The sequence below is a fragment of the Poecilia mexicana genome, unplaced genomic scaffold (genome assembly GCF_051168715.1).
Source record: "Poecilia mexicana isolate PSO_F unplaced genomic scaffold, ASM5116871v1 scaffold_18, whole genome shotgun sequence".
Lineage (NCBI taxonomy): Eukaryota > Metazoa > Chordata > Actinopteri > Cyprinodontiformes > Poeciliidae > Poecilia > Poecilia mexicana.
This window is the reverse complement of record NW_028263387.1, coordinates 22902327-22922135: the sequence shown is the minus strand read 5'-3', so window position 1 is coordinate 22922135 and position 19809 is coordinate 22902327. Positions and strand designations below refer to the sequence as shown.

The following is a 19809-nucleotide window of genomic DNA, read 5'->3' as shown; positions in this document are numbered from 1 at the left end:
TTTAAATATCTCTTTGGCGAAGTTTCAGAATTGAGATAAAAGTTTCACAGATCACAACTAGGTTTGAAATATTCTGCTATTGGCGTAGAATAATCTAGTCCAGGTTTGAAGTGTCACCCAATCCGTTTGGATTGTTTTACATCAAACCACATATCTAAAATAAATACCCCAAAATGAGTTTCAGCTTAAATTTTAGGCCACAACAAACAAGATAACGTACGAAAAAATAAAAGTTTGAATCTTCGTGGTGCAGTCGTGACAAAACAAGCAAACAAAAAGCTCATTTGTGTTTTATTCTAAACTTTAATCAGCAGAAACACTAAATAAAGTCTCCATCTTGTTTGAACTTGTCAGAAAAAAACAGCAAATTTAAGTTACTTCCTGCATGAGCCGTAGCATCAGTAACTTAAAATGTAATTAAATTATTTTAGACAAGAAAAGATTTACGCTCACTGGCCACTTTATTAGGTACACCAAGTGAACTGATATCACAAATAGTAAATCACACAGACACTCGTGTCTCAGGTTTATAGAAAATGATTAAAAAAACAGAAAATCCACAGTGAGCAGCAGCTGTGAGCATGAAAATGGTTTAAGATGGAAGTGCAAATATTCACACATTCAGATGGTTCGGTCAGAACCTGAAACAAATATAATAAAAGTGGATCAGCAGCAATTCGGTGATGCTGTTCTGATAATATAGAACAAACCTGTAGGCCTCGAAGAATGAATGCTTCTCTAAAGTTTGATGCAAATCGTGATACAGAGGTGTGTCTAACAAAGTGGCCATGGAGAATAGTTGTACAATTTAAAATAAATTACTTTTACCAAAAGGATGGTAAAAAAAATTCAGATGATCTACTTGTGATTTACATTCTAGCTGAACTTTTAAAGGGGCAGTATCATGTAAAAATCAACGTTTTTGAGCTTTAAATTATTCCCTCATCAGATTCTTTCAAGCATGTTTGAGAAATCCTTTAGTCTCCATGGCAACCATTCAGCTGTGCAAAACGCCTGAACGGACCGAAGGCTTATTGCCTCTTTTCTCCACTCAGCAACTCCCCCATTAAGCTCCTCCAGACTAGCCAGCAGGAATTAGCAAACACCTGGTGTAACATGAGAGTTTCAGTGAAAAGCTGGTAAAAACCATGTTAAAGGGTTAATGGAGGAGCCATGATGTGACGTCTTCCTGAAAGGTGAGTTTCAGAAGGAGCAGAAGTTAAAGACACAGGCCCAATTTCAAGGCGTAAATTAACTTTTTTTTTTTTACGTCATACTTGCCATAAGTAGAATTCTTCCAACAGAAGGTAACACAGTTACTAGATATACAAAATACGTGATACTGCCTCTTTAAGGAGAAAGGAAACAAGATGTGAAGTGATTTATTGCTTTAAACAAACATTCATGTTTGATGGTGAAAGTCCATCCAAACGGCAGACTTTCCTCTGGGAGTTTTTCTTTCTCCCAGCATGCCTAGCTTTTCTCTTTTTCCGTGGACATCCTCCCATCATGCCACGCTTCCCGGGTGTTCTTCAGGGCCTTGGTCCGTTTGGGATCCACCACCACGTAGTCCACCCGCCTGCGGTCGCCGCGCGCTCGCTCATCACCTGCTGCAGCGTGATCGCTGCTGCTGGGCCCACCTTCTGCAGTGGAGCGTTTCTAAAGACACACAGAGAAGATGCATGACATAAAGTTCTCATTTATATCCTGCAACAAATAAAAAGTTAAGCTTAAAGCACTGGTGTCCAAACTCTTTGCAACATGAGCCACAACTGTGAAGTTAAATCTCTTTTGTTGTGAAAAATGGAAAACTAATTCCACTGTAAAAACAAACTAAATACATAGTATATTAATAAGCTGTATTAGCCTGATTTCTATGCAGAAATTATCTGTTTAGATGTATTCTAGACAGCAGTAGAGGCCTTCTACTTAAAGTATTTATATATTTAGAATAATTTAATAAATGGAAGCATCAAATTCTTTTTTTTTTTTTTGAGTAAACCTTTCTTAATGTTTGTGGTGCTATATACTATCAAGTTAAAATGAAAGGCAATGATTCTGTAATTAATAGTTTTTGTGTTTAAGTTTTGTATTTTAAGATTATTTTGAATTTGTTTACATCCTTTTTTTTAATCAGTGGAATCTGTGTGATTCTTTATGTGATCAAGGGCCACACAGAGTCATACCAAGGGCTGCAAATGGCCCCCGGGCCACACTGTTGACACCCTTGTTGTACTATATAGACACAGTTGGTTCTATGATGCCCTCTAGTGGACAAACTCCAAGCAGGTAAAATAAATCACTAGTTATATTTGAGTAATCTAGTTATTGTTTTAAAAGTAATAGGTACAGGAAATGTTATTTTTAAGTAATTTTTCTTATTTTGGTGAAACTGATTATTATATTTTTATTTTTACCTGTCTTGTTGGAGTCGCTCGTCCTGTGTGGAGGTCCAGGTCCAGATACTCCACCTGTTTTTCAGCTCGTCGTACCAATGTGTTACTGACTCCACCCTCAGAGCCGCGATGCAGCATCATCCTCAGCGACTGCAAACGAAAACAATCAGATTTTAACAAAATGCCGGACATAAAAATAAGCATTTGGTGATCAAAGATGATAAAAATGTGTTTCACCTGCTCCCCGGCGCTTTGACTGAAGCTGCAGGTCACCATGGTGACGTAGCTGTCGTCGGGGTCATCAGAATCAGAGGATGGGGATGAGCTTTGGGCCGAGCTCGGCCTGAATGACCCACGAATGGACGGACTGAGACACAAAAAACACAATATTTAAAATTTATCATTTTCTAAGGATTCTTTCAAAAACTGTTTTTACTTTTTTAACACTTCATTGCTTTTATTTTTACCCTCCAGTGTATTTTACTTCTCTGAACGTGTCTATATTCATTCACATGTTACATGTTGTAGTACTAAGCTACGACCACAGGGTGGAAGCAGAGAGCAACGCAGCTGCAGCTAATCACCGTCTTTCAGAGAGAGAACTTCACATTTATAGTTAAATATATTTATTTCTTCCTGCTTTAGCAAAAATGTTGACGCCAACTCACCCTCGAGTGAAGGTCCGAGTGACAGGTGAGCGAACAGGAGGCGGGACTTCCTGCCAGTCCTGCGATACCGGAGTTATTTCCAGAGGAGCTGGTTTTACTGAAATATTCACGAAGAACATTCAGAGCAGAGCAATGTTAATAAGTGTAGTTTGTTTGTATGTGACCCACTAAAGTGTAATGATAAAAGATCAAAATCAATTCACCAATGATGTTCTAAATCGTATGTAATGGCAGCAGCATGTCAGCAGGGGGCAGCACTGCAGCATATTCTACAAATACTGAATATAACTGATTCCTGTCGTTTCTCTGGAATCTTGTTTCAAAAGCATAAAGCTGAAAATCTACAAATACAAGTCAGCATCTTTAGTGTTTGCAGGAGCAACACAAACATTAATTATTCACCTTTCCATGTCCTGCATCTTTAGGTTTGTATGTGTGCTGCTGCCAGAACCTTTTTCTGCAGACTTGTCAGGTAAACTGGGTGCAGATTAATAATTAAAACCAAAAGAGGCAAATTGGGAACAGGAGAGTCACGAAATGACAGAGTTACACAAGGAGGGAAGGAACTATGAACTCCTTCTTACTGTTTCGAAATGGCTCAGTAAGTCGATGATAGACTAAAGCTGCACACACAGAACTTAAAAGCTAATGTTTTCTAACACATCAGTAAGGTCTTCACTAGTATTACATGTTGCACAATGTGTTTAAGCGATACATTTCAATACGTGTCAAACTCAAAACCCTCTAAAGCCAGATAGTTTTGCAGGACTGAAGTTTGTACCTTTTGTTTTCTGTGTGGCCTCTGCAGGGATCTGGCTGCTGCTCTTCTCCACAGACTGACTGCCACAAACTCCTGCAGAGGCGTCATTTTAGGTAGAAAACAGCTTTAGGATTTTATACTTTAACAAATCAGTTGTTTTGTGCAATCAGAATGAAAAGGCAACGTTAATTATATGTCACCTTTCAAAAAGACAAAGAAAATTACAGACAGCAAACACATAATTTTTAAATAAAGAACTGGGAATGCTTTTCATCTAACCAGTTAGGTTTTAAATGTTGGTGTAAAACATTTAAAAACACCAAAACAAGATAAGACTGAGATTTGAATTCCAGGGATCATTTCAAGCAAGGACCCAGCAGACCAGTTCACCAACCCGTTTCCTTATTTTTGCTCTGGTCATAAATGTAAAGCCCTTTAATCTCAAATCTTAGAATCAGAAACACGTAAAGTAAAATATGTTTTGTTTAAGAAGCATCACTTTGTTATCAAACAAAAAACCCAGTAGGGGTTTTGACTAAAGACGATCTTTGTTTTGAGTATCGTTTTCTGCATCATAACCTCACAATAACAGAAGTCTCAGTGCATCACGAAGCTTCATCTGCCCAACAATAATTTCCCGTCCAGCTGCCACTGACCTTTCCGCTGAGGTTTCAGGTTGCGGTGGATTGGAGGAGGAACGACTTCAGCTTCACCTACGCTGGTGTTGTGCATCGTATTCCTCCGCAGGGGCGGGGTGGAGGGAATGACTGGAGTCATTGTGGAATTACGAAAACCCATGTGGGCAGGTGGAGGCACTTGCCTCCCCAGCGACGCTAGGTCACCTGCAGCAGCAACGGGACAGGCGGGTAGGGAGGAGGTCAGTGGAGTCATTGGGACGTAGTTGCCATCTTGGAGCTCAGCAGTAGAGTCTGATGGACCCCCTGGATTAGCCCTGGATTGAAAACAACAACTTTAGGTTAGAATTAAAAAATACAAAGTTTCTGCAAACGTTTTAAAGTAAAAAATCTTCAACCAGCAAGGAGGTTTTATAGCTGAATCCTAAATCCACCCTTCTTTTAGCTAATTTTTCATGTTTTTTCCTACACTGTGTGGATTACGTTTCTGTCAAGCAATCAATGAAGTTTATTTGTTGCACATTTCAGCAGTGAGGCAGTTCAAAGTGCTTACCAGCTTAAAAACACAAAATGAGATGAAAAGTAATGCTAGTGCTAATAGTTGCTATTGTTATTTTGCTCCTTTTAGCTTTTTAGCTAATTTTGTTTTTTTGCAAGAGTTTTTTCACTCTGCATGGAGTATTTTACTGTAGGTCCCAACCTAGAGGCTACTGTTAGTATTTCAATTAGGTTTTTAGCTCATTTTAGCTCAGAAGCTGTTCTGACCTTACAGTTTAGCTTTGCAAACACAGTTCAGCACACATATTTAACACCCTTTATGTGGGATTTTTGCACTGACTGATTGTTTTCCCTCCTCTTCTACAGATTTTCTACTTGTGTTTTGCAGGCTTTTGCTTCATTTCTGCAAGTCTCAAATGTTTCTGCAATATTCAGCTGCCTTACAGCATCCAGCTAGCATCTCCACATTTTGTTCTAGTTATAAGTCACATTACGTCCTTCTGCTTTAATTAAATCGCTAAATGCTCAACAGTAAGCCGTTTCTCCATTTGAAAGAAGAGCTTTGATGTAAAAATGTTTTTCAAAGCCTCAGCAACATGACGAAGTGTTTTAGTACTGACTCACCTCGCTGCAACCGGGGGCTCGTTGGTGGAGGCGCTCATGGGAACATAACTTTCATCCAGATCGTCATCTTCAGAACAAAGGCTTCCCAGAGGAACCATGCCTTTATTAAACTGGGAGAAAGAACGGACAGGAGGGAACATGACTTAAAGATGAGCAATGATTTGAACGGTTATGGCATTGAAAGTGGTTGACTCACAAAGTAGGTGTTGAAGCTCTCGCTGAACTCAAACATGGTGGCTCTGTCAGGCTGAGACCAAGGAATGAAGACAGATTCGCTCCCTGGAACAGATATTAAAAAACCTGCATCTTAAAATGTGACTTCATCAACATCCCCCCTGTGTCGACATGGATTCCTCCCAAATTACGTGAAATGAGTCAGAATCAGAAGATAAAATCCTGTTTATGTATTATTTGGATCTCTGCAAACATTTTTAAGGAGAAAACTGGGAGTGATGGGATGTGGACATAGACGAGGCTGGCACAATCCAAGCTGTGTGTCATATTTCGTGTTGACAGCTGAACACATCCTCCTCATTTCTCATGCTGCTTTTTTATAACAAAACATTTATTGCAAAAGTAATTAACAGGCCGTGAAATCATTTCTACACAATAACATCTTTGTTTTGTTGAGGGGTAAAGTTCTCATCTTCTTAATAACTGCAGTTCTGGTGAAATTACTCTGAACACAAGCAGGAGTTTGTTCCACTAAGCATGAAATCTGCAGCCCTGCCACCTGAGACCAGTAAAGCTTCTTAAAAGTAGTTTTCTGATCTCCTGTGAGCCTCAAAGGTCACGAAATCTTACTCCTGCAGCGACAAAAAAATGCTTTCATTTTTAGATAAACCATTTTAATTGTAAAATATTTAGCACCATGCAGAGTGATTATGACAACAAAACTTTTCAACAGTTTTTATCCAATTTAATGTTAATTTATGGTCAAGTTTCCTACTTTGTGGAAAGCTTTCTCGTAAAAATGTAATTTGTTCATTTTCTACTTGTTAAAGTTTACTTTAAGAATCTCTTTCATTTTAATTGATTTGTTTTACATATATATATATATATATATATATATATATATATATATATATATATATATATATATTTTATTAAAGAGTTCTGTACACAAAGTATTATTACCAATGTATTAATATAATAATGAACTACCTCTCAGAGCTGCAAGCGATTGGTCTTGCCATTCGCTGAGGTTGCTAGGTAACAGATTGTGCTTCACTTGCTAGGTGTTATGATGCGTTCACACCAAATGTGTTACACGCGTCAAAAATGCGTCAGACGCTTCAAGATCAACTAATAACTGCATGGCTGGATTCGAAGCTGTCAGCCATCTTTGAATGCAGATGGCTGACATTTTGCTCTACACCCACACAGGTGCGTCTGGTTTACATACAAAGTCTATGTGTAGGGCGCATTAGAGTGTCAGAATCGCTCTAGTCGTCGTTTTCCGTTGTCAGTGTATTTGTTGGACGCTCTGGATGCATCAAATGCTCCCAACGGTTCAAATCGTGCCGCGATGGGCCCTCGACGGGCCCTCGACAGGCCTGCACATAGACTTTGAACATAAACCAGACACACCTGATGTTCAGAAGATGTTTGGTGTAAACGCACCATTAGGCAACGCCTGCTGATTTGTGGTGTTCATTCTAAAGGTTTTTGAAACGCCTCGTTTTCCAGATACCAAAAACCTTATTGCTAAAACCTGACTGAGTCTTGTTTTAAGTGCTTTGGTTGTTTCTACAGAAGTAGAGTCTCAAATGGAAGAACAATTTGTGAATTTTACATAACAGGTCCCTTTAATTCCTAGCAGGAAGTTGTGGTTGTTTTGAAGCAATCTGATTGGCTGATGTAGGTTGTTTATTTTTGTTTTTTTGCTTTGCGCTACACTGCCCCCTACTGGTTTGGCATGTTTGAAACAACTCTCAGGGGTGAACTGGTGTGGATTCAAGTGGATGTAACCTTTTCTGAATCCTCTGCGTACAATATTTGTTATAATTGATGTAGCAGAGATATTCTGCAGTAATGACGCTGTTACCTCTTGTCAGTGTTCCTCTGCTGATGCCCTCATCCCTCCTCTCCGGTTCACAGTTGGCTCTTGGTTGCCCACCAGGCCCTGTGAAAACCGCAGCGATCTCTCCATGCAGTGTGACGGTGGGGGGCTTGGGCGGCCGAGGGGGAGGAGGCGGGATGGCGGCGTGGAGCTCGGCCTGAGTTAGCGAGTCCACGCTGGGCGTAGAAGAGGGCCGGCGTGGGGGAGGCGGCTGAGGGGTGGATGCCGGACGGGGGACCTGGTAGCCACTCATGGCGCTTGAAGGATGAGCGCCGGAGCGGGTGTCATCGCTGAGCGGTACGGCAGCCGGACGCAGGTGGAAATCTAAGGAGTGCTTCCTGGGATGAGGGGAGGGGTGGCCGTGGGAGCGGGCGGCTCGTCTCTGGAAGTCGGAAGTCATGGTGGCGTCCAGGGACTGGCTCAGGGGGCTCGCCATGGCAACCACTGTCCAAGGAGCCGACCTGAGCCCGGACGAGGACGGAGGCGGAAGGCTGCTTGGAGGAAGAGAAGAGGAGGAAGAGCAGGAGGAGGAGGAGGAGAAGGTGGCCGAGGGAGGAGGGTAGAGGTGGTCACTGTAGTCCGTCTCAAGAGAGGTGGATGAACCCAAAGCAGGCCTGAAGGTAAAGATACAAACAAGTGACGGATTACACCTGGTGCAAACTTTACCTCCTTAAATCCAGTAACTTGTGGCTGCAGCTTTTTTTCTCTGACTGTTCCAGTCCAGCAAAACAAATGAATCCAGAAGAAACAGAAATCTCTTCATCAGCGCAGGCGAACTCTGCCTGCAGTGTTTTTATGATGAACTGTAGCGTGACGGTGGGAGAAGTCAGCCCTGGTAGAAACATGTGGGTGTGATCCAGGTTGAACTCCAAATCCTTGTTGCTCTTAAATGCAACAAGTCAAAACCTGAATCTCTTTGGTCCTTTGTTCTCCAGATGGTTTTATTCAGGATGAATCTTTTAGGAGTTGTTCAAACAGAAATAAACAGTTTCCTCAGTAAAACTCACAGCAACTTATTGGCTAATCCTTTTGTTTGATCACCATTTCCTTTGCTCTGCTGCCGAAATTCAGAATCATAAGATTGAAACGAGTTTTAGTACCAATTGGTGAGATCCCAACCTCCCACATTTGAATGATTATTGGAGCTTAATTTACTAATTTAATACAAGTTAGGACCAAAATCTGAGGTTGGAGGTTGTTTAATTTAGCCTTATTGGTTGTTTACCTGGTGTGACTCTGGCAGTTTGACAGCCACAGGTAGTCGTCCTCTGCACTGCTATCGTGCTCCAGGTGACGCACGCTCACAGGGTCGTATGGGGGTGGGATGGACCCCGTTACCATGGTGATAGTAGGCGTGCCTCTGGTTGCGGTCACGGAGGTGGAGGCAGAGTTGGACCGTAATTGTCTTTCTGCAGCTAAAGTGGGAAAAAAGCCGTATTATGTCTGCACAAATCAAAAATATGCAACCAAAACATTGTTGCTACTTTTCCAAACCGCATTTTTAAACTAACTCCGTTGTGCTCAGCTGTCTGTTCAAACCAAAGAGCCTGCTTGAAGAAAAGAAAAAAAAACATGTTTCTTCTGAGAACACAGCTGACAACTCATCATCACCTCCCATAAATCATGACATCTACATTTAATGACATCTTCATTTGGTTCTATTTAATTGCTGGCGTGTCTAGTTGTGGCGATGCGTCAGGATTTGGAGTTTCCTCCCTCAGGCTGGAGGTTAGGATTAAAAGCAATAGATGGAAAAACTCATTTGTACCCACAGAAACCAGATCCCTCCATTTGTGAGTTACAACTCTGTTTTTTTGTATTCGTGAATCGGCGCTTGCGTGCTTCGTCTGTTTCCAATATTGTCTGCACTTTATGTCATTTTGTGTGTTTGAAATACCTGGTTGGGAAATAAATTTCCCCTTTGGGGATAATAAAGGAACTGAACTCAACTGAACAATGCGGAAGAAAGAATTTAAGAGACATGGCAGAGCTGATGGTCAGCTTTCCAGAAACCACTGATGTGCAGGAACAAGAATCTCTTGGGTCAACAGACAATAGTCTGAAAAGGGAAGACTGTCCAGTGAGCAGCTGGTGTGTGAATGAAACTGTCTTTTTGATGCCAGAGGGGAAATCAAGATTGGTTTAAGATGATCAACAAAACGAGTCTCCATGTTAAGGTCAAGATTTGGTGACTCAGGATTATGGTTTCATGTTTCGATAAGGAGCTTCTTCTACTCCAAACAAACAGATATCATGGAAGAGTAGCAGACAAACGTGCAGCAGCTGCGCGACGGTATCCTGCCTCCCAAAAAATCGGTGGATTTTCCACGAATAATTTGGAGTCAGGAAAATCTGCGAATGTGTGAATTTGTGGATATTGACTTGCTAAGTATGTGAGTGTTCACTGTGCAAATCCAGTTTAACCACAAAGAGAAAATTATAACACGATGTAGTCAATCACGTGTCTGAAAGTAAACACGGTTGGCGTCTAGAAAGAAGCTGGTGTCCTATTGAGACACTTTGCTCTCATCTGAGTCGCTGGCACACAACCCAAAGGACCTTTCATCCACATTTTCCTCTACATGTTCTTCCTTTTTCTCCTCCTACCAGTTTTCACACTGACTCAGTCGCTGCCCACACGGACAAACTAAAGGCAAGCAAAGCACAGCGAGCGGGACGTGTTGGATTTGGCTCATTTTTTTTGTGGTACCGTCGTCGGTAGGGTTGAAGCCACACAGGAGGCAGATGGATGTGACCCAGCGGTTCATGTCGTCCTCGGACTCGGCCACCAGGTACCAGGTCCTCTCCTCGGTTCGCAGGTCGAAGACGAAGCTGCTCTCCAGCTCCTTCTTGGTGAAGGAGAGGCCGGCGTCGACCTGGAGCAAAGGAAGAGTCGGGTTTCTGAAAGTCTGTTAAAGCGTTTAACTAACCGTCTCCTGACAGACAATTGGAAATATACTACTGCAGTTTTTTTATGGATTTCCTTCAAGCAGACACTTTCTTGTAATGAATAATTCTTCAGGTTTTCATAATGTTAATTTTTTTTCCTTGTACTTTGGCTGATTGGCTGCAAGACATTTGTTTTTATTTGGTTTACTTTTAGTGGGTTTAAAGAGGCACCTAAACTAACAAAATAAATCATCGTAGTCGCTAGTTACATCTTTGATCCAGAATGACATGACAACACTTTTTTTTCATCATATTTTGGTGTTTTTACCTGCTCACACAGATTCAAGTTGATGGTCCCAATCGGCCGCCGGGAATGCTGGTTCTTGTAGTACTGCAGAACGTCTGGTTCTCCACTCAGTCGGCCACTGCGCAGGACGAACCACCGTCTTTTCCATGCCTGGTAAAATACAGTCATTACAGAGACACTGAAGTTTTTGTCCACATAACAAAATGTAACACCGTTAAAATAAGAGCATAAACGGCTTTTTGGACCTTCCATAATGTCTCTTAATAATAAAGAATCAACTTGTTTTAATACCAGATGCAGAAGGGTTAGCAGTTTTCCAATTTTCTGTTGAATGCATTCATTTAATTTCCACAACAGAATGAATATGATTTAAGCTATTTGTACTTTTTAATGTGTGACTAGTTTTTTTATTTTTTTTTTATTTTAATTTATGAGTTTTTAAACGGTGAAGTACAAATTTCATTGCCTATTTTTGTCTGAGGACACAACAGTGAAGTTATTTCTTTATTTCTGTTTCACTCGGAGCTCCAGCATTTTAGACCTACCTTTCTTTTGATTCTTTTCAAAACTATTCGATTTTGTTTTAAATAATTTCCCACAAACATCAGCAACTCATACTAGAAAATATAGCTATCCTCATTTAGCAAAAGATTTGTTTTTTTCTTAATTGCAGAGGTAAACATGAGAAACCAGCTGACCAGATGTGCTGGAGCTGTGGTCGGGTTGCTAGGTGATGGGCTGGTATTAGCTGGGGTTGCTAATTCAGGGGCAGTCTTTCTGATTTGTGACTTAACAATCTGGAGGTTTTTGAAATGTCTCATTTTTCAGACACCAAAAACAGTCAATTATTCCTGAAAACTATTTAGGTAATTTTTTAAGATCTTTGTTGAAGCAGTAGGGACCCAAAGGGAAGTACAAAAAAAACAAAAAAACAATCAAAAGGTCAATTTTGCATAATACGTCCCGTTTATCCCCCAGTCTTTTCCTTTTGCGGAGCCAGATCCTCGGTTCTGTTCGGTTCTGTTTGGTTCTGTTCGGGTTAGTTCAGTGCCTTGCTCACACCGGGTCTGTTTAAGTTTTTCCCTTTTACAAATAATTCATCACCGTGCCACACTTCAGCAGTCGTCTGCATCGGCGCTGCAAGCACTTTCCTGACAGCTTTTTTTTTTTCAAAGCGTCATGTTGCATTTGTAGCATTTTCTGTTTTAAACTGGTTTTATGCAGGCAAAACTAAACAGTTACTTTTTGGATTATCAAGGTTACAAATCGCTGCTCCAGACTTTAATTTTGGACCTTATAAACAAAGTGGCTGCTTGTAAGATCAGATTATGAATGTTTTTCACTTTTTCTCCTACACACGTCACTATTCTGACTGAAGACGGGTTCTGTCCTCATGTCCAGGGTTTAATGCTCCGGTAAGCACAAACTAAACGTAAAACCAAACATGGCCCACATGCAGTGAGCTGCTCAATGTCTGACGCTGCTCTCTGGATGCCGTCATCACGCAACAGGCATTGTGGGTACAGACCATCTTCCTCCATGAACCAGAGAGCCACAGAATGACACCTCATATTTTAGACATGACTCACAACCTGAGTGTGTGTGTAGGTGTGTGTAGGTAGAGTGTGACCGTGATTATTTAAAGGTGTGAAGCAGAGCAAGGAGAAACATTTTAAAGTGAATTTGCAGCTTACATTCAGAGGAGAAAGATTAGTTTGTGAAAGCTTCGGTTTATTTGCGTTAATGTTCAGCTTCTCTGTGAGGAAATTAACTTCAACTCGTCCAAAACCAGAAATCCCTCCTTATCCCTGCTGACCAACGTTTCAAAACAAAACCAACAGGACCAAAAACCCAGCAGCCGTGTTCAAATTATCAAAGTTTGTGCCAATTAGGCACCGAGGCACATTCCCCTTTCTTTCTCTCCAAACACACACAGGAAGAGGAAGTAGCTGAACAGGAAATGCTGGTAAGAGATGGCAGTGGAAGTGGCTGTTTATCCTCTTTCCCCCTCAGTCCGTTTGATAATCGTTTGTCTTCAAGCTGCTGGTCCAATGAAAGCAGCAGGGCGGCTGCTGCTTGCAGGCAAATATTTTCCTGCACCTTCTAACTTGAGAAAGTTTTGAGCCGTTTCTGTTTTGATCCAGAGTCTTTTTAACTTTTTAAGAGCTGAATTATTATTTTACAGTTTAAGATGTGAACCCTCCCCATACAAACCAGTCTTTAAAACCAGTGGTTTAATCTTCAGCACTGTAGCTCAGTTTATTCATTTGTTCAAGTTTCACTATGAATTGTTTATTTTACATTCATAAAATGTCAGTTTGCTTGTATTTTACTGTATTTTGTTGTTGGAATAATCAGCATATTGTTTTCATTCAGGTTAATTAAAAGTTATTAGTTTGTCTGGGAAAAGTTGAAACCATAAAAATGATCTATTCTATATTAGTAATTCATTGTTACCTTTCAAACTAGTTGAGCTTTTTTCATTTAGGGAAGTTTTTTATTATCGACTTTATTTCTAAAAAGCCGGTTTTCTTTTTCAGCTCCTGAGTAAAACAGAAAACTTCGCCCGGAGCCGCCAGCAGTCATTAGACTTGGAGTTAATAAGTGATAAAATAAGATTGTTTCTCTAATAGATCTCATCTGGGATGACTTCATTACTGGCTTTTTGGAAAAACCCCGGAGGATTTTCCTCAAACCTGAGATTCTCTTTAGTGCTTTCAAACTAACTAACCCACCCAGACAGAAACCGTCTCAAATAAAAACACCCAAACGGTGACGTCGGCCATTTATGTCAGGAACGTAAAACTCACCAACATTTCAGACATAAAAACGCTTTTTTGAGTAATGTGAATGTTTTAGATGTCCTTTCTGAAGGAGAAGAGCGACGGCAGCTGTTGAGATAAAGACAGGAAATAATCAGGAGGTGTGGCGTTTGGTTTCACCTACTGAAGACAATGCATCCATGTGATCAAACGTTTCACTCCCTGATCTTTATTCGCCTCAGCCAAACGCCCAGGATGGACTGCTGGCTCAGTCACCTACGCTACGTTTTGGTGTCATTGTCCCAACTCTGACCTACGACCCTAAAACTCACAACTTTTGAGATGAGAGGTGCAACTGTCTCCAAGAAACGGTACAGGAAGTCCTGTTTTTGTTGTCTGGACCCAGAAGAATCTCAGTCTGTGACATTTTACACAGAATAAACCAAAAAGCAAGCAGCTAATTTTTTACATCTGATCTGGGCTAAACCGAGAAGCAGCAAAGTGTTTCTCATTCGCTCATTTTCAGGGAAATATCATTTGGAGAGGAAGATCTGAAAGTAATAATGATAAGCTCTCTTCCTGCGACAGTCTCCTCAAGCTCCCTAATGTTTCCTCCTTTGACCTTTGAACTCAGGAAGAGGGCACAATGGCTCTAAAATAACACTTCCTCCTTCCTGCTGCTAAACTAAAATTAACACTGCATCTTAATTTGAAAATTTCCCCCCCATCTGCTAACTCTTGACGCTGAGACAATTAAAAAATGTCACGTTTAATTTATGGCAGAGTTTCAGGTGACCATAAAACACGTCACTGTTCTGCAGAGACACCGGATCCAAACGCTCAGATCCTGTTCAGTAAAACCAAATTGGAAAAATAAAATAAAATCACTGTTGAATTAGAGTCGACTCTCAGTCTATTTATGTGCTGAAGCTTGTCTAAGGTGATCATAATGTCAGAAAAGCTTCAATAAATCTCCTTTCTGGGTTTCATTTCCACAAAACTGTTTTAAATCATCTGTAATTATCAACTTCAGGTTTGAGCATTCACATTATTTCAGTTTCTGAACTAACGAGCAACAAACGAGGTCTTAATGAAAAATAATACTTTAAGTCGGTACCAATATACTCTGAAGCTGAAATCAATTAACTTCAACAGCAACTAAATGTTTTAATTTAGTTTAGATTCCCATTAGTGGGTGATTTTGTGTTAAGTCAGCTCATCAGATGATGTGAGAAGGTTATGTCAATACAGAAAACAGGAAGTGCTCCCTTTCTAAATTAAAATTATATATAACTTTCATAAATAATATGATTTGTAATTTTTCATTTTTATTTTCACTCTGTCGTTTTAAATCATGGGACAGATAATCTGTGAAAACATCAAACTCCTCTGCCTCCTCCCTGTTCTGGAGAAACGAACCGCTCAGCCGCTGGCGGCTCCAGGTGGAACAAGCGGAAAGGAAGCGCGTGAGCAGCGCCTACACAAGCTTGATGGACATGCTAAGACACCTCCTCCTCGTTCCGGTTGTTTCTGACAGATTTGTGCAGACAGCATGTGGATGTCTTGATTTCTACACAGATTACGTTTTCCTGTCAGGACATAACAAATACTGCAGAAACATCTATAGATATTTACAGACGTTTCTTGTTTTATTGCGGCACCCCTCTGTGGAAAACATGATGTCCAGCAGAGCAGGACCAAGCTGTCCAGACCGGGATGACCCGTGCTGAAAGTCCAAGCCAAGAACGACGTCAGCGCTCTGGGTTTTGGATGTGATCAGCCCGTCTCCGTTTGCTCTAACAGGCTCTGAGAGGCTGCAGCACTGAGAGAGGAGGAGATGCATCCAAAACGCTGCATGAGGAAGAAAACAGCCTCATGCAATGTATGAAATGCATAACTTTTGCAGATTTTTCTCGTTTCTAAGACCCTCGGGGGGCGTGTCTGCAGCGTATTTGTGAGTGTAGCTGAAGTTACAAAATCGACCTCGTCCTGCTTGGCGTTTCTGTGTTTCCAAATCTGCTAAATCTCTAGGAGAGGCCTCTTTCTTTCCCAAACAGGCCCAGCTGAGAGCGATTAGTTTATTACATAACACACGAGCGCACACACTGAGGTTTCCACTGAGGGAACTTTAACCATATTAACATGAACACACGGCTGCTGCTGCCATTACGCTGCAGGTCTTTGATCGTGTGTTGACAACAGAAACACAGCTGGACGCAGCGTGTTTATCCACACACCGCACTGTGGATACCACCATCTAAATGTCTGATTTTCCTTCTTCTTCCTTGTTTGCCCCTTATTAACCCAATCAGCTGTGATTATAATTGAGACAGAATCAAATCTTCTTTATAATTTGTTTATTTTTTTTAAAACTTTCCTGTTATGAGTGTTTTTAAAGTGCAACGATCTCAAATTCTTAACTTGAAAAGTTGCGTTTCTATATTCTACATTATTTGCTCCCTTCTCATAGCATCAAGTCCAAATATACTTCTTCTTTTTTGCATGTCATTATTCCTCCCAGACTTCCCTTCCACACATACTTCCTAAGGAAGGAGGGCAAACGACAATAGAAGAGGAAAAGAAAGTCCAGTGAATGAGTGAAAGAGAAAGAAATGGAGGGCTGTGAAAAGAAAACAACTTTCTCTGGAAATATGGAGATTATGAGAAAACATGGAAAGGAGAAAGGAGATTAGCTCAACTCACTGGTGAGGCATGTCAGAAATGTGGGGTGTGTGTGAAGCTGCTGCTGCTTTACTGGAAAGTGAGTCCAGCTGCTGTCCAGCAAAAAACAACATGTGGTAAATCCAAATGTCGCTTTTTCTAAACAGCATGTGTGTCTTTTTTATGTAGTGGAGGAGAAAACACAGGAAAAACCCAAACAGAGCCAAGGTTTTAGTTCTAAACCCAATTTATATTTGTGTAAAAAGTCTTTCTGACTTTCTCAGATCAGCTTTTAACACTTTTTATTGATGATCCACAGAGCAAAGCAAAGTTTAATCAGAGTAAAACATGACAGCTGCGCTCGATGTTTAACTGCTTTACAACTGGGACTTGAGGAAATGACTCCTTGTGTCAACAGTGATGACACACACACACACACACACACACACACACACACACACACACACACACACACACACGCACGCAGAGAGAAAACTTCAGGGTTTAATTTAGAAAATACTCAGGAGAGAATCCCTGAGACATGATGTTCAGTTGCTTTGTTTTTAAAGGAAATGTTACTCACATAACGGCGCAGTTTTTTCTCTGGAGGTGATTTTCGCAGCCAGCCTTCACACACCACGTCTGCTGCTCCGCTCATCCTCAGCCGGGTCAGGTGTCAAATTAAAATATCCAATCCGTCAACCAGGACCGCTGAGCCTGAAGAGAGGAGTCAGTGCAGATCGATTTGAGGAGATGTGTTCAGTCGAACTCCCGTCAGGATGTTAAGTTTGCAATCCAGTTTCAGAACAGAAGAGTTTTCCCAAAATGCCAGGAATTTAAATCGGCTTACTTCTTCTACGTGTTGTTTTCCTTCCTCCTGTGATCCAGATCACATCTCATCCCCACATGGCCGAGCCGCTCCGAGTCGCTCCAAGTCAGCGAGTCACGCCTCCTCCTCCTCCTCCTCCTCCTCCTCCTCCTGCTCCTCCTCCTCCTCTTCCTCCATGGGTTTCCACTTCCCAGCAGAGCCACGCCCTCCTCTCCCTGCTGCTGCTGCGATAACCAAACACAATGCCTCAGCTCGGACATTCCTTCTCTCCTCCCTGGTTTTTCCACTCCTCTTCCTCACTCCTCCCGTTCTGCTCCACAGATAAACAGGAAACTCCCCCTGTGGGTCTGAATGTCGGGAGGAAGGAGTTTCCTCATGTTCAAACTGACATGGGCTATAAATAAATTATATAGGTCTGCAAATGATCATAAAATGCATAAAAACAAACATACAAGCAGAAATGGCCCAAGGAAATATTAAGACAATATGATAGTTTATTTATCTTGGTCAACACTTTAAATATTTTATTTCTTTTAACTAGGACTTATAAAAAACGTTATAAACAATGCTTTTTTTTTCCTTTTCCATACGTGCGATATTAAATACAAATATTTTGAACAAAGGAATACAACTTAATCAGCGTAATATAAAACATTTCATTAGCTCCACATTTTTAAATTCCCTGTTTTTCCAACCCATAAATAATTTCCTTCTGATTGTTGATGCTTGTTTGTGAATATTGAATTAAACTGTATTCATTCATACCTTTACTCATTATTTCTAAACATTTTAACACCTGATTTCTTATTCTTTGGGCCATTTTCTTCCATCCAGCCTCAGCTCTTAAACATATTTATTGTTCTGTTATATTCATCTTTTTTGTACCACATTCAGTGATGAGATTTTAAAAACTGTCTTTGTTTTGCTCACTTTGTTTAATATCTACTTTGCTGAGAACTGGAGTTATTATAGCAGAATGCAAACTAAATTCATACACAACATAATCTATAGCACCACCCAGTGGCAGAATGTGGGAACTACTTTAACACAGGATGGAAAATAAAAGTTAATTCTTTGGAATATTTATTATGAACGTAAATTAAGTAGCTTTGAGGTGTGAAATCACAACATATTGCAAAAATAAAACAACTACATTAAACCTAAATGAAGTGATGAAAAAAGTTTTTTAAATCTTTGTACATTATTTTTGTAACTAAGTGATAACATAAGGAGAAAAGTTGTTTTTATTGCTGTTATTACAGTGTAAAAATTGATGCAATTGCTGGAGAAAAGGTTTGTGTTCTGCAAAAACCCATCAGTGTCATTTTTTAAAGGTGGGAAATCAACTCTTAGGCCACTCCAGACCATTGAGGCCTTACTGGGAGTTCTGGTAGTAATTTGGTTTTGACTCTGAATGATGCAACAGGAGGAAGTGAAATAATGAAATGAACTTTCAGGATTATTCTGCCTGATTTTAGTTTTGCTTTTACTTCAGAGAAGACGAAAGTTAAGTTTAAACAAACATCCAGTTTGACGCAGCAGATTACACAATGACCAGTTTTTAATGTTTCCTTTTTACACAACGTTTGCATTAGTTTCTTTCTGAGGAACTGAATCGGTATCATGTGTTTCTGGATGTTTTATAGAAAATGCTTAGTGAATCTGGACAGTGAAAGATTAAGATGGACATAAAGTTTATGCGTTCTGATATCAAATATGTAAATTAATGATTAATGTGATGATAAACAAAAACCTTTGTGCTTGTGGTATTCTCACCGCCTGGAAATCGAATAACAAAAGTGCAATAATTTGCCTACAGAAATGAACCGTAAAAACATAAAAGTAAAACCTCAAATTCACTGTATGCAAAAAAGAGTTGGCAGAAACATTCAGAGTGATGCAGCGATGTTTTAAAGGTAATTTTATTTATATAGCACGTTTTCAGCAACAAGGCAATACAAAGTGCTTTACAGGAATTAAAAGGAAATACAAACAAAATAACAAACCAAAGAAAAGAGCAAAAGCAGAAAAAGAATCTAATGTTGATCTAAAGTATGTAAACTAAGAGCTCCAGTTCAGGGTTGTTAAGTTTCCTCTGGTCTAATTTCATTTCTGGGAGAACAGGAGTCTGAAAACTAGTCTAGATCCAGAAGAGTCTCTGCATCTAAACAGTGAGAACTCTACGGTTTCTAAATAACTGATAATAATCTGGATTAGAGTCAGACGTCAATCGACAACCAGCTCTGATTCCTGGAAAGACAAAGTCTGGAAATTACAAGGTGGGTTTCCTTTCATGCTCAGATTTATATGTGTCAGTATTTTTAGGCACTATAAAGAAAACGTTGCATTTTTAGCTTGGTGTACATATTTATTTTATGCCAAAGTTTATAGTGAACAAGTTCATATGAACCTCTTTTTTAAAAGAGTGATGTGTTTTTACATGAATTTACATAAAAGACATATTAGGAAGCATTTCATTTACTTTTATCCTTCATACAATTGTAAATGTTTTATGCTCTTTGGTTTTGGATATGAATGTCAGCCATTTGCAACTTTAGTTTGTTTTAGTGAAACGTTTATGTGCATTACTATGATGTTATTTTGGAAATTAATAATGAATCCAGTTTCATAAAAACGGATTTTAAAGAAAAAGTGAGTTTTCATCCAGAATATTGAACTTTATTTGGGTTTTTTAGGGACATTTAACAGTTTGAATAC

The 19809-nt window shown here is 40.1% G+C and overlaps 1 protein-coding gene across 2 annotated transcripts; it reads right to left on the bottom strand.

Moving 5' to 3' along the window:
- Positions 1-274: 274 nt before the first annotated feature.
- LOC106905418 (GRB2-associated-binding protein 1-like) lies at positions 275-17250 on the bottom strand. Of its 2 annotated transcripts, XM_014970264.2 has the most exons (14): positions 17113-17250; positions 16846-16979; positions 10861-10989; positions 10354-10519; positions 8869-9058; positions 7629-8257; positions 5778-5860; positions 5582-5691; positions 4481-4776; positions 3846-3917; positions 3065-3161; positions 2634-2763; positions 2418-2546; positions 275-1659 (listed from the first exon to the last, which is right to left on the bottom strand). In XM_014970264.2, exons 2-14 carry the CDS (start codon positions 16918-16920, stop codon positions 1474-1476), a joined length of 2292 nt encoding a protein of 763 aa, XP_014825750.2. In that variant the 5' UTR covers positions 16921-16979; positions 17113-17250; the 3' UTR covers positions 275-1473. The 2 variants fall into 2 exon arrangements, with proteins under 2 accessions (XP_014825750.2, XP_087871853.1); XM_088015727.1 differs by lacking the exon at positions 3846-3917.
- Positions 17251-19809: the final 2559 nt, after the last annotated feature.

Excerpts from the sequence above, each read along its gene's own strand:
- LOC106905418 (XM_014970264.2), bottom strand. The coding sequence starts at position 16,920 with ATGAGCGGAGCAGCAGACGTGGTGTGTGAAGGCTGGCTGCGAAAATCA. Across the intron at positions 9,059-10,353 it reads CTTCAACCCTACCGACGACG|CTGCAGAAAGACAATTACGG; the intron begins GTACCACAAAAA and ends TTCCCACTTTAG. Across the intron at positions 2,764-3,064 it reads ACTCGGACCTTCACTCGAGG|TCCGTCCATTCGTGGGTCAT; the intron begins GTGAGTTGGCGT and ends TTTGTGTCTCAG.